The sequence below is a fragment of the Scatophagus argus genome, chromosome 3 (assembly GCF_020382885.2).
Source record: "Scatophagus argus isolate fScaArg1 chromosome 3, fScaArg1.pri, whole genome shotgun sequence".
Classification (NCBI taxonomy): domain Eukaryota; kingdom Metazoa; phylum Chordata; class Actinopteri; family Scatophagidae; genus Scatophagus; species Scatophagus argus.
The window spans coordinates 21,669,802-21,684,485 of NC_058495.1; the positions used below are offsets into that span (position 1 = coordinate 21,669,802).

Genomic DNA, 14,684 nt, shown 5'->3' on the forward strand with positions numbered 1-14,684 from the left:
TGTTTTTATTTTGTGCCATATCTACAATTATTATCATTATTAGTAGTAGTAAACCATTAAGTTTCCCATGTAGACACTGGTCTGTAATTTGGTACACTTTTATTTTGAAAATCGTATTATTGTTCCTGTTTGTTGCCAGTGCAACCAGTAATGCCTGGCTTTACTAAGTGAGCTTTGTAGCTCTATGAACAAAACATTCCTCACAATTCCATTCAACAGAGAATTTGAAGTCAGCAGACAAAACACATTTTCAGGCTGATGTGTTTTAATATTATGGCACTGCTGTTATTAATGGCACCACTATAATTTAGGAATTTGTTGACAACTTAATAACCCAGCTTTTCCCTACGCAACCCGTAGTACCCACCCAGATAAGTTAGATTACTAGATATACAGAGTACAAGAGTCTTACATCCTCACTCTCACTGCCTTATGAGAAACTAGTTAATGCTTTCAAAAAAAACAAATACTGCATTTAGTAGTGACGGCACACAACAACACAATAGTAAAGCTTAAGCAAGAGGAAACAGGAAACATTTTATATATGGCTGATGAGGCTGGTATAAACAGGGTGATTTCCCACTTCACACACTGAGGAAATGTGGGCACTATCAACAAATTGAAAAAAATGTTGTCGAACCTGCTATGTAGACATTTGTTGTTGAGAAGTGGCTTATTTCATATGATGATGGAAAAGTATACGTAAGAAGAAGAACACTAGTAATGCAAATATCGATACAAACTACTAACTACTGTGTACAGCTACTGCAGATGAAATCAACACAGTTAGCCACAATCAAAGGAAGAAAATGTGTCAGTAGCACAAGCTGTTCTATTACATAATGTACGAAGTTGTAGCGTAAGCAGTGAAGCTTTGACAAAAACACATGATTTGAATAACCCTGGTTAGCACTTCAGGTGTGACACACCATAACAAAAAAAGTATTTTTTAAAACCAATTATTAATGATGTGAAAGGCAAACTCTTGATTTTATTTTAAGAAGCAGCTGACCAGCCATTCACTTATTACCTAATAGAAATTTAAGTTGGCTAACAACAGTGATATAAACATGCTGCTTCTGCACTGTACTGTTTGGAACATATGTTAAGCTTCTGCATCAGCTGGTCCTCCATGTGGATGGATGAATGGATGTCTTTAAGGCCATCCTTTACTTTGACGAGTGCTCACTAAGTGTTCCCCTATGAGCCTTACAAGAAACCAGCTTCTCATCTACAATTCTCTCTGCTGCATCATTCACAGTGCACACACTGTTCTCAGCAACAAGAACCACAGGGTTCATGGACTGATTGAGGATGACTGAAAACACACCATATGAATAAAGAGATCCATTCAGATATATAGTACCTTCATGGTTACCGTGTGATATCAGCCCTGCTGTGATGAGAATTTGGGATGTAACTAACTTGTGTCCATTATTTGTGCACCTGTGGATTCTTCAACTTAACACTTGGGGGCAGCAGAAACAAGCTGTAAATACTAGCATTCATTTGGAACCTTGTCCAATATTGAAAAGATGAATATTGGGCCTCCAAGTCCAGGATTCGCTTTCCCTTTATAGCTGTAGTCTGGTTCCCTCAGCTCGTGATGAACATATATGGCTCATTAGCTGCTAAATGTTCCTCTTTGTTCAGCAAATAGCTGCTAACATTGTCTGTTTGCTGTTCGGTGTTGGGCAGATGCTGTGGGTATGCTGGATCATTTTCACTGGAAACAACTCCCTGCTGTGGCTGGAAATGAGAGCAATGAGAGCAGTGAGATTGAACTAAAACAATGAAGTTGTGGGCATTAAAACCAAAACAATGAAGTGAAAGTCACTGAACCACTCCAGAGGAACTGCAAAGGAGATATTTCTGCGTACAGCCAACACCAGCTTCATTCATATTACATGAAGTGATATGGTTGTTAATGTAATACTGTTGATTAGAATTGCTTTAAAGGCTAATTTTATCTTAGAATTCCATATGGTATTTAATAGACAGGACCAGCATGATATTTTGATGAGGGTTTCACACTTCTGCTACATTGTTACTGATATATTCTCAGTTTGTGTTCCTTCACTCAGCATCATATCGGCTGTAACTCTTCATTAGAATCAAAATCACATTTATGGGCCAAGTATGTTCACACATAGAAGGAATTTGTTTCCAGCTGTTGGTGTCACTCCCTACTAATCCACAAGGTGGTGCTGGTACTGCATTTTTGAGCACATTGGGATCGTCAACAGGCCTGGGAGGAGTAAATCTCAAAATGTAGTGTTGGGATTATTTCGCTGATCAGCAGACCAAATTATAAAATACTGTTGTGACTACAAGAGAAAGTACCATTCCCACTTTTCTCAGACAGGACTGGCAGTAATCATAAGCTACAGCCGCTTTTTATTTTCACTGTCACTGCGACTACAGAAGGGTTACCACCCAGGAAAGAGTCAGAGAGCAGCAGGAGGTCGGTGGAGACTGTTCTTCCAAATGTGAAAGTAAATCACAGATATAAAAGTCTTTTCCCCCGCAACCTCAAACACCTTTTCCATCCACTGTGGTGTTCTCAATTTGCCAGGCACATTTTCTGCTCCTACTCAGCACACTTTCAGTATTGTTTTAGTTACTGCCATACAGTGCAGATTGCATACAATCTTCATGGGAGAGAAATGACTAAACCAAAAAAAGTAAAATTAAAATAACTCAGTGAATTTGTACTCTTTGTCTACATTTTTTACATACAAACAAAAAGTTGTTATCTCTAGTTTGTAATATTGTCAGCTGCAAGATTAGTTTTTTATTGGTGTATAATATTCACAACTGTATTTAGAAAGCAAATGTCTGATGGAGTAAAAGTTGTACTGTAAAAGGTAGCATAATAGATTTATGAAAGTGAGCTCTTTCCAAAATTCACTGACATCCCACAGACGGTTTGTCAGAAATGCCTTAGAATTAGAAAATGTTTACAGCCCGAAACCTAAGACATGCTATTGATTTACACTGGCTCTGCTGCTTTATGGGTTATGTAAGTGTTATGTAAGTGTGCGTTGTTATGAGGAGCTGTCAGAGTGGCTGTCGACAACACGTTCAAGCCATCAGGCAGTGAAACACAAATTCCACAGAGGGGGAAAAGCTTTATTAATATTTTAATATATATCAATAATACTTTATGTACAAAATATGTACAACAAACAACTTTTTGTTACATTTCAAAATAAAAATCCCGAGTACCTCTTTCTATACAAAACTATTATTTTTGTTTGAACTTTACATTCACTCTCTTTGCTACAGACACAGTGTTTAAAACAAATACATTTCAACACCTGCCGTCGTCGTGTCTGCGTTAAACGAGTAAAGGCAACAGCATGAGCTAAGATCAGGCCTTAACTTGACCGGGAATTTGTGGGCAAGATGCAAATCTGGTTGGGTATGACACTTTATACTGTACATGTTCTCTTGGAATACAGCAAATGGCTACCTCAGCCTCCCTCCGGTGGCGATGCAACTACACTCAGTGGGTCACGTATCAAAAATAGAGATGTACGAGTAATATAAACAAAAATATAAGAAATTACTTCACAGGAACTCCATCTAGACATAAAGATAGTGAAGAGTCACAAATTAAACCGTGAAAGCACGTACGGTCACGTTACTCTTCGACAGACGTGACTGACACACCTCGTACAGCGACAACGCCCTGAATTCTTTGAACATCATGAACACTTGTGTTCACTTAGCTTCAAGGTAAAAGAAGGATCGATAGAGCAATCTCTTTTGTAACGTCAATGGTCAATGTGAACATTTTTTTTTTTTTTTTGTAGCATTCTAATCTAAACAATGGTTTGTTGCAGTTACAGGAGCGGCAAACGCTGAAGGTAGATCCTTCATTCATAGATCTACAGCAGGCAATAATAATAATTCAAGCAGCATCTACAAGGGGTGTTTGTTCAATCTTTTACATTCATTACAGACTGGTGTGTGTGTTTGTGTGTGCAAAAAGTAGGTCCAAATAATTTTGGGGGGCTTATGCTTGCCTTACATTCTGGGTTTAACTCTGACATTCAACACTGCGGGCAAAGACGATTAAAAAACAAATAAAACAACTCTTGCCCTCTCTTGCACAGTCATCGTCTCTGAACTGACCATCTTCACAGTGTTTGAGAGCCATGCAACAAGTTATCTATAAGCCTTCGCACGGGCACCCCAAGTTGCTCAGTCCCGTTTCAGTGTGTGAGGAGCTGATAATAGACGGCGGTGACCATTTGGGGTTCATTGCTGCGGTTAATGTTCTGGTTGGCCAAACAGCGGCTGTGGTTTGGAGGGATACCAGTGCATTTGTGTTTGTTTATCCTCTTTTCAGCGGACCGACCATTCAACCCCGTCAACATTCGGAGGGCACGATTACAACAGAAATGCATACGTTCACCCTCTAGTTTCCAAGTTCAATGGAGGGACTTGCTTTAAAGCTTTGTGAAGAGCAGGTGAGTCCATGGGCTTCTGGTGGGGCACTGGAGACCCTGCCCTCGGGGACATCACCAGAGATGAGGGGAGTGTCTCTTGGGGCAAGCCTGTTGCAGAGCCACTCATGCCCGGGTACATAACGGGCATGCCCCCGGGATACCAGCATTTCTCCAGCATGGGCAGATAGGCTGCCACTGGTGCGGCTGCAGGGGGGATGAGGTAGAAGGGGAGACAAAAAGGGGGCTGGTTGGCTGAGAAGCTCATGTAGCTGCCAGCACCTCCTGCCGTGTGAGCAGAGACAATCTCATCCTCTGAGGAGTCACACCTCGACTTCTTGGCCTGAGGCTCATCGTCCTCCTGCTTGATGGCACCAGCTGTCCTCTCAGACACGATATGCTTGAGCTCCACCTCCTTTGCATGCCTTTCTGACCACTGAGCTTTGGGGTCACGCTTGTCATGTTCTCCCCCATAGCCGCTGTCAGTGTCTGTGTCACTGCCGCTCTGTTCCCCCATCCCATGGGGATTAGTCCTTTGAATGACAGGAACACAGTTCTTAGCAGGGCCCTCGATCACCCTTTGGGGCTGTCCAGCAGGTTTCTTCAGTTTCTCTGAAGCTTGAGAGATGGACTTGTCTGGGTGTAGGACGCTTCGATGCTGCAGGACTTCCGCTGCTACCTTTTGGATGTGGCTAATAACATGGGAAGGAGTCAGGTCCCTGCTGCTTTCTTGGCTGGCAACATACTGGAGGACCTCTTTTGCGCACAAATGAAAGCCAGAACGGAACATCTCCTCGCTGCTGTCTGCACTCTCACCTCCATGATCACCTATTCGATTAAAAATCAGCTTTAATGCTCAATTTTTAGTGAAATAGTTATGATAGATGCAACAAATCACAGAGCATTCAGTCTGCCGATGCTTAATGAATAACGGCTGTTTATATTGTAAGTCCACACAACATCAGACTTACTAATTTGCAGGCCCTTCTGGAGTGCGATAATTTTCTGCTGCTGCTGCTCCAGGAGGGTGCTCAGGGCTTTCACATGCTTGAGAGTGAGTTCCAGCACCACAGCTTTCTCCAAATGACCCAGCGTCTAAAACAGGAAGACCTTCGATAAGCATGTTGATCTTTCTTATGTAACACATTCTGCAGCTGAACAGAGGACAAGCCTCAAACACCCGGGAAGTCATGCAATCCACGTACACACACAGAATTCTCAACAAATTAAAACCTAAAACTTTGGTAGACTTAGGCAATACATTTCTTTTTTTAGAAATTTCAAAAACAAAAAATAATCTCTACTCTCCTCTTAAAATCCAAAACCTTTCTTTTTATTTTTATTTATTTTTTGTTAAAAAACAAAAAAACAAAACCTGAATCTGAAGGCTGGAGCAAATAGCAGAGCCATGTGGCGTCTCAGATTCCCTGGCTGTTAGCAGACATGCCATATGCACATAATACTCACTGTAAGCTTAAGATGTTCTGGCAACAAATCCTTCAGCTGGGCAATGCACTCGTTGATTCTGTCACGTCTTTTCTTTTCGATCAGACGGTGTGGCAACTTGTATGTCTCCTAGAAAAGGTTGAAATTCTCTCAGTGAAATCCATCCTGCTCAGTAACTTACGAATGTAGGAAAAAACATAATTTTTTTAACTTTACTAATTTACCTTGCTTTCATCCCCGCGCTTCATGCCCCTCCTGGGTTTGTACATATAAATGGGAAACTCCATTCTTTGGGGACAAGATCAAATGAGTTAGTCTGCAGTTTGGAAGAGGGGGCAGGTTAGGCTTCTGTATAAAGTGTTTAATGTGCTCGGATAAAACGGAGCAGAATAAAATAGATTTTTTTTTTCTCTTACCCTTGCATGTCTATATCCAGTGATGGGTGTTTTGGCACACAGGGAGGTGGTTGCGCACTGGTAATCCTCTCCATGTCGCCGTAAAGCCCGAATAAATGACTTCAAAATGCCTTCAAAACGTTCCAAAATGTGCCTCTGTACCCGCACGGCAAAGCGAGAAGGAGATCGTACGAGAAAATAAAAATCAAGAAAAAAAAAAGAATCTCCTGTTATCCAGTGTGTGTAAGTGTTCCCGCTGTGATCAGGAGTTGGGCACGGCGCAGTGTTGTCACCCTGAGGTCCGGACTCAGTAGTACGTCTGGGGAGGCTCCACGCCCGGGTGAATGTGTGAGAGCTGGGTGGGTTTCTGACTACGTGTTAAATAAACCCTGTGACTGCAGGCACGTCTCTCGGCTAGAGACACAGACTCGACACCGTCACATGAGCCTCACGTGTTGGACGGCGCTTTCAACTCCTCACCCTCCCCGCGCGCGCGCGCGCGCACACACACTCACACACACGCACACACACTCCCTCCCTGCTGAGAGTACAACCCATTTCTGTAGTAGTCCTCCACTGGGGCCGAGTCCCGTGTACCACCATGCTCCGACTCTCGAGGCAACCGTGCTCGCAGAGTCCATCGTGTTTACAAAGACAGAAAGTGGAGCAGAACAGTTCGCCCTTCTCAAACGATAAAATAATGGCTTTAAATGTAAAAAAAAAATGGCAGCCGTTCACTTTGACAGCGTAGGCTCTGGAGTGACAAACACCCAAACGAGTTTTAGTTTTTTAGCGACAGTCATGACTGTCATTACATTAACTGGAGTAAACACATATATTATGGTGTTAGGAAACTTTTTGAATAAAGTCAGCGCTGTGGGATGGTCTTTAATTTGTATCAGGGCTGGTTATATGGAGATTGGCCACATTGTAAAAAAATATTAGTTAATGACAGAACAGCTATCTCATAAAAATAAAATCAAATAATGAATAAATCATTGTTTTTCAGTGGTTTGGTTTGCTCACACGTTTTTAGCGATCGTTCATTTACTTTTATGCATTTTTTTTTAAATTTAATTTTCAGTTATTTATTTATTTATTTTGTTATTTTATCCAAGCCGGAAGACTGAATTATATTGACTTTAACAGACCTGGAGACGAGACAAATCATAATACATACAATTATGAGTCAAACCAGGTACTCCTGCTGACTTATAATAGCCTATATTTCTCCGTTTCTAACGTGTCACGCGCTCAGTATGGACACCGTGTAATTTCAAGTGTTGGCACGTGCACCTGCAGCAGGATGACGCTGTGACGGAGCGTGTTTTCTTTTTTTTTTCTTTTCTGTTTTTTCTTTTTTTCTTTTTTATACCGGCAGCTGTACTGATAGTATTAAATCTGCGTGTACCCAGTGGGCTGTCACGTTGAGCTCCTCATGGCCGGGAGAGAAGCGAGGAGCAGATCCCTGCCGTTGACGTCACGCGCGTAGTCAGCCGAGAGCGGCCGACTGGTCGGTCGGTTCCACCCGCCGACGTCCCGAAGCGGCCAGAGACGAGGCCTACGGACAGAAGCGACTCCACGATAACGGAGCCGCGGCGGGAACGATGGAGTCTGTGCCAGCACTTTAAAGTCCCATGAGACGAAAATGAAAGTGCTGTCTCTGACTTTCTGCGCATGTGGTTCTGTTGAAAGAAGTCAATGAGTGGTCTTGCTCGTCCCACGTTTTTATCGTTTCAGATTTGTGGGTGGTATGTCACACCATATTTTTATACCACACTTAAAAAAAAAGCAGTATACGTGCAGGATGGCCCCTCTCAGTCGTATATTAATATATAACTGGATTATTATTGACATGGAAACCGTAGCTTACTGATTAGTACATGCATGTTGTGTAGACTATAGGAGGATTCTCATTTCACACATTTTGAAGATGTATTTAATTATTTAAAATGTTACTATGAAATGCAACTTCTATATATATATATAAAAACATATGTAGTGAAGTGAAAAGTTGCCTCTAATACTTTCCTCTAAAGTGTATTGGAAATATTAACAAGCATAAAATGACAATAAGTAAACTTCAAGAAGCTCAGGTTGTATTAAGCACATTACTGGAGTGAATGTACTTTCCATTACTGCAAATGCTCACCCACTTTGTTAGGTTTTATGTAGCACAACACTAACTGCCAGAACACTAAATGGAAGATAACAATGCAGACACCTCTGGCTCTATAAACTGTTCCCCATGACAATATTACATTTGAATTAGCATTGTTAGCCTCTTGCCAAAACTCACGAGTCTTTAACACCTCCAGTGTGTTGTTTGCACCCCTGCACATTTTAAAGCCACACTAGATTTGTGAGGGACGTTACAGTTGGCAAAAGCCTACGTAATATTAAGAGGAGATTTGGTCTGATTCAGTGTTCAAATGTAGGCAAGTGAAGAAAATATTTGAAGGAAGTCATACAGCTGTGAACTGATCTTTATCTTTAACATGCTGAGGAGGAGGCATAAATAACTTGGTTTGCAGAAAGCCAATGACTAATGAGGATGTTTGCAATTCCTTTTCTATATCCAGCGAAATACACACATTCCTCTTTGGGACTTCTATGTACTGCCAATATTAGCTGGCTTCATACCTGCACGTATCCAGTTGACAGAAGTAGCTCCTCTGAAAACCAAAAGATTAAGTCTGAATGGGAGAACACTGTGTTTGACTTGGGGAATATGTTCAACAGATGCCGGTCACTGTTGTGGCTAAAACATCGCCAACAGCATGCACATCGGTCTACTTGTCCTTCAGGTTTCCTCCAGTCATTGATGATGTGTTCTAATTTTTTTTTTTTCCGTCTCATTCCTATGAATCATATCTACGTGCTTTTCATGGCTTTGTACTGATTAATTTTACCGCCTTATGTAACTACTGAATTAGTAATGCTACAACACCAGTGTTAATAGAAATGACTTATTTTCACTGAGGGGCTGATCGTGGAGGAAGCTACTTAACAACAATAAAGCGCTTGAATGCTGTACTAATTCCAATATTAAGAATATCACTTCAACAACAAACAAACACAACATGAGTTAAAGGATAATTACATAAATTTTAATAAATAATTCTACTTTAATATACAAATTGACAGTGCTTAGACTTTTAGTTAATCTTAACATTCATGAGGAACAGATTTTTTCTCCTCCATCTCGTTTTCTATACAAAAGCAAAGATAAGCAACAAACTTTATGTACACAAAGTAGTCCAAAAAGGGATCATCCTAACAGTAGCATGAAAACCAGCTAATACATTTTAGTGAACGTCAGCGTAAGAGTTGGTGACTCTGCACGAGCAGCAAAACTTGTACGGGACTTTAAAATGGAGACTAAAACAGGCACAAATGGAACAAGTTTGCTGCAGAGCTGAAAATTATTCTAATAACATTCATTACATTAAAAAGTACACAACTCCTGAGCAAACTGTAATAACATGAATGATCCTGAATAAATTATATGGTATATATCTGACCGACAAGTCAAACATTCTAAACCCAAATTAAATAAGGAAGCAAATTTACCATAAATAAGTTAGCACTGAGAGATGACACAGGTGAAAGAAGACTATCCGTATATATTTCTCTCACACAATATACTATCTCTATTGAGTGCAGCTGACACTCAAGAAATATGCACGTTTTTAAGAAATAAAAGAAAGAGAAGGCCAGCTTATTAGATATTATTTCATTATTTGCGTAAATAAAGACCAACCAACTACTGCCTATTTATCCAGTAGAGAAAAAAAGTACAAACAAAAACATTGGCCCACACTTTAAAATAAGACATGACTGATGGAGCTTAAATCCACACACCAGTGAAGTTGCATATTTAATATATTGCACGACATACAAAAATAAGACATTTAATACTGCTCGTTATGCCATAAATATAAATAGAAAACACCAAAATGAAATTAAAAAATGAAAAACAAATGGAACTAATTCCTTCTGTCCAGTCAGCTATATCGTGTTTCAAGTTCAACCAGTGAAGGCCATGTGTTGAGAAATCCAATTTATTTCTACATAGAAAACATTTGGCACCGATTCCGACCGGACTGAACAGAATGAGGTGGGTGAGTGTTACTGCTGGGAGTAACACGTGCGTGGGTTAGAGCTACACATCGCCTTATGACTACCTATGTTACAGTGTTTCCTTACTGTTTTAAGTTACACTCAGTGCAGCATACATTATGTGCAACCTCTGAGTGAGAACAGCACACAGCCGATGCCGAGCCGCTTCAGGGCAGCGTCGGTTGAATCTTACGCAGGCTGCTGGGGGTTGACGTTCATGTGCTGAGGGTGTCCCAGGAGGCCAATCCTCTGCTTCTGTTTCCTCTGCTCTGTCATCTGAAGAGCACAGAAAAGACTGATTTTCAAAAATCATCCCACCTGTACCTGCGTCGGAAAGCACGTCCTCTTCTGCAAAATAACCCTCTCTGGGTCGATAAAGTCTCCATCGATTCATTCTTTCACGTCTCTTAAAAGAAAGTAAGAAATGCTGAACAAAATGCGCACGCTGCCGAACTGAAACGGGCGCTTTTGAAATCCCGTTACCCTTGTCATCCACATTGATCTGTCTTCTGACGAAAGCAGCAGAATCCAAACGAGTAATAGTGAAACTCAGTCAGAAGAAATTTCAGAGATCAAGAAAAGCGCATGAGTCATAACACAGGTGCTAACCTTTACACAGCAGGATTAAGAATGGGTTTTCTGTTAAGAATTAACTTTAAGTAACAAAAGGTAGTGATTTGCACCTCAACAACTGAAACACAACAATATTAAAAGTGAGAAGGCAAAGTGGTCTTGCAATGAGTGTTCCAGGAGAAATAGTTCTGCGTAGATGGACATGTTAGAGATAAATATTAAAACACTTCAAGTGAAGAGTTCAAACCCAGTTAGCACCAGACTGCTGGTCTTTTTCTAATCAAGCCAGTTTTCTTTGGAATGACAGTACAGAGAACTGTACTTGTACCACAATTTTCCTATTTGTGCTCTGTTCTGAAAGGATGCCAATTTCCTTCTGAAAAGAAGAAGAAAAAAAACTGGCCATACAAATGTTTACTTGGGACAGAAATGTGACCGATGCCACTGTGCCCTTCAGGGCTTTCAGCAACAACACAATAATCATTTCCCCCCTGTCTGGGTCAAAATGTCTCGGTAACATTCACTTCCTCACAGATAGTTCTCATTTCAAGGGTAAAGACATTTTTTACAAGTCTTTTTACTAGAAACAGTGGGTTGCAGCAGTGGTTGTGTAATTTAAACCTCACTTGTGTTTATACGCAACATCAGCAGACTGCATTCTTACACAACTTAGAGGCTTTTTAGTGTAGTTTATTTATTGATATAACTGAATGGTTGTCTTATGAAAAGCAATTATTTGTTTTATAAATGGTCTAATTTTGTGCCTCGCGCCTTTAATTGTTTACGAAGGCTTCATCCGTGACTTAAATTAATCCATAAATAGAAGAGAAATAAAATGAAACAATGAAATCCTGGCAGATCGCTGTTCAATGAGGCAAACAAAATCAGGTTGAGAGCCTCATGAGTTGTGTTGTGAACTATGACTCATCACCTTTTGCATTTAGGAAGCTCTGCATCTAAAGGGCAACAAGTGGCAAACAAACATATCTCGAGCTACGTCTGCTGTCCACAGCTTTAGAAAAACCCGTCTCTTGCTTGTGTTTTCCCCATCCTGCTACTGCTGTTGTCTCTGTCTGTGTTTCATTTTAGTTGAACCAACCTGTTCTTTGAGCTCGGTCAGCTGGCCCGACAGGTTGGACACCAGTTTCATGGTGGACTCCAGCTTCTCCTGCAGGTGTCTGATCTCGTTCTGTTCCCCGTCTGCTTCGCTGCTGACCAAGGACATGGCTCGCATACGAGGGAACCAGTCCAGGTTGTGTTCCTGAGAACCAGAAATCTGAATGATTAGGGCCAGCTCATCAACACATCATGAAACTGATCTATCATGTTTAATGTGGAACTTCCTGCTGCAGGTTTTGCAATTTTCTAAGAAGTGACTGTTGTTCATTTCAAATTTAATTCCTTAAACAAGCTGGTCTTATCTGGCCTTTCAGTGCTGTTGAAACTGATTCACATTACACCACAAATGGCATCCACGGTGTACACCCTGTCTGCTTTGTATTTTTAACCATAGACCCTGTTTTGTGCCTTTTTCCTGTGTGCAGTGACTTGAAGCCTACTCTAAATGCGGGATCAAATTAAACATGAGGGACTTTCCATATTAGAATCACATGGGATATGAGGGCATTCTTGAAATTGCTTGCAACAGGCAGTTCACTTATCAGTGATTTGTTGTCCCTCTCATGTAGTCTTACCACACACAATAAAATAAGATAAACAAACTTCCTCATTTAATGATACATACATCGCTTCACATTCTATACTAAGATAAACACATGGCTCTCGAATGCTCCTGTGAGCCACAGACAAGTGCTGCAATAAGCTGTTTCACCATCAAGTATACTGGCAACAGCAGCAGGAACTGAGGAACTGAGGTGGTGTGAGTTTTTTTGGTAGATGTAGCCGCTGCAGTTATGAGGTTTGTGAGGTGGCGGGTTAGAAATTGTTTAACAATAAGAGTATACTTCTGAAGTACTGGCTGCACCAGTTACAGTGACACATCTCAAGGCACAAATGAAACCTTTGACACTATTTATGGCACACATGTAATTGCAAAAGCAAATGTATTGATTTTATCAGTTTTCCGTAACTGCATAAAGCTGTAGATATTAACTGGTAGTGAATGCTCTAGTGGGGTGTTGGGGTGCTGAAGTTTGGTATATTGTTGGCACAAATGTTTAAATATGGTTGACTCTATCAAAAAATGTTTTATGGGTGATAAAAAATGCAGCAAGAATAAAATGAAAATTTAGTTAGTATAATCCTTATAATAAAATTCTACCACTTTTTGGTGCTGTTTTTTTTTCTCAACATTTTTTGGGCAGTGGTCATGTAATGTATTAACATACATAGTAGATTTCACTGTTCCTGGCAGAGTCCGCCATTCCTGCACTTCATATGTACGAGGGATTCGCAAGAAGCGATTCACGCATGTAACCCATCGTCACACTGACCGCTGACTGTCCCAGCAGAATCAGAATCAGAATCAGAAATCTGATTCCTAAGCTTATGACCTGTGCAAACCCAGCATTTCTCAGTGCAACTATGGCACATTAAAAGCATTCAACTGGCGAAACACAGGGCGGCCTTCATGAGGATTTGAACAGATTTGTCACAGAAGTTTAACGAGGTCGTTTAACAAAAAGCTGCTCAAAGAGTGTGTGCTGCCCTCGCTCCCCTTGCAGCTGTAGCATTAAATCCAACAGGAACCACGGGTTTTTAAACTTTAAACAGTACAATTCAAAAAATTGTACTGTTTAAAGGAATTTATTCAAATGGCATTAAGGATATTTATCTGTTTGTTATTGTAACTTTAAGGCACTTGTACCGTTTACATATGCAGCTACCTCAGGGGTTGTTCAACCCGTTCAAACAGGGCTGAGGGTCAATCGGTTGCATTCTTTCATGCTTCCATCTCCGCCGGCACTTGGCCACCACATGCCATTGTTATTATGCACTGTTTGAACCTGCTTCCAAATGAGCCAAAGTCATGGGAGGGCATTCATTCTAACATAAACACCTATCTCACACAATGTCATGTGCCCCAAGTCAGCTTAACCATCAGTCCTAATGTAGCATGAATGAAAAAGGAGGATGCTGCGTAGCCACTGAGGTTGCTGGCTCGAGCTGGTCGGAAAAAGTCCCTAGGTATCAGTGGTTGATTTGAAGACGCAGGTTTGTGTGAGGAGTCCGTGCGAACCACAAACCAGTCCTGGGTCAGACGGCAGCCTGAGGGGAATCACGCAACACTAAGATAATGAGCACACACTCATTCTGAAAGGAGGAGACGACTGCTATGAGCAAGTTCCGCTTCCTGAATGCAAAGAGAGAGGCTGTGTTTACCTAGTTCACCCCCCCTCACCACCACCACCACCACCAACCCATCCCCCCATCCCCATCCCCCCACCATACATACACAAATACACACACACACACACTTATGTCACAAGCATTTCCCACACTCAGCTCTGCTAATATTCTGTGAAAAAAATAGTACTCCACATGACAGAGGTCATGACTGGTTGGTCTCCATTTTGGTCTTGGTCTGACGACTTTGTCAGCAGCAACCCGGCCCTCTTTCCATCCCCAGTGTTTACAAATGAAAGCACTTCCAGTAAACTGAGAAGTGCAGGCACGACTTCAAGGCTCCACATCACACTGGAAATGACGGAAGTGCAGTTTTTATTATTAAAAC

The 14,684-nt window shown here is 41.2% G+C and overlaps 2 protein-coding genes across 15 annotated transcripts in view; both read right to left on the minus strand.

Annotated features, from left to right (window-relative positions):
* Positions 1 to 3,130: 3,130 nt before the first annotated feature.
* bhlhe40 (basic helix-loop-helix family, member e40) lies at positions 3,131 to 6,750 on the minus strand. The gene is made up of 5 exons (XM_046384737.1): positions 6,317 to 6,750; positions 6,125 to 6,188; positions 5,922 to 6,029; positions 5,426 to 5,549; positions 3,131 to 5,282 (listed from the first exon to the last, which is right to left on the minus strand). The coding sequence occupies exons 1-5, from the start codon at positions 6,388 to 6,390 to the stop codon at positions 4,420 to 4,422; spliced, it is 1,233 nt and encodes a 410-aa protein (XP_046240693.1). The 5' UTR covers positions 6,391 to 6,750; the 3' UTR covers positions 3,131 to 4,419.
* A 2,635-nt stretch (positions 6,751 to 9,385) lies between these two features.
* itpr1b (inositol 1,4,5-trisphosphate receptor, type 1b) overlaps positions 9,386 to 14,684 on the minus strand; it is an 80,855-nt gene continuing 75,556 nt past the window's right edge. For all 14 annotated transcript variants that reach the window (XM_046384734.1, XM_046384735.1, XM_046384723.1 and 11 more), the window contains 2 exons: positions 12,090 to 12,251; positions 9,386 to 10,693 (listed from right to left, as the gene is read on the minus strand). In XM_046384734.1, coding sequence (XP_046240690.1) covers positions 10,607 to 10,693; positions 12,090 to 12,251 — 249 coding nt within the window. In that variant the 3' untranslated portion in view covers positions 9,386 to 10,606. The remainder of the gene's footprint in view (positions 10,694 to 12,089; positions 12,252 to 14,684) is intronic.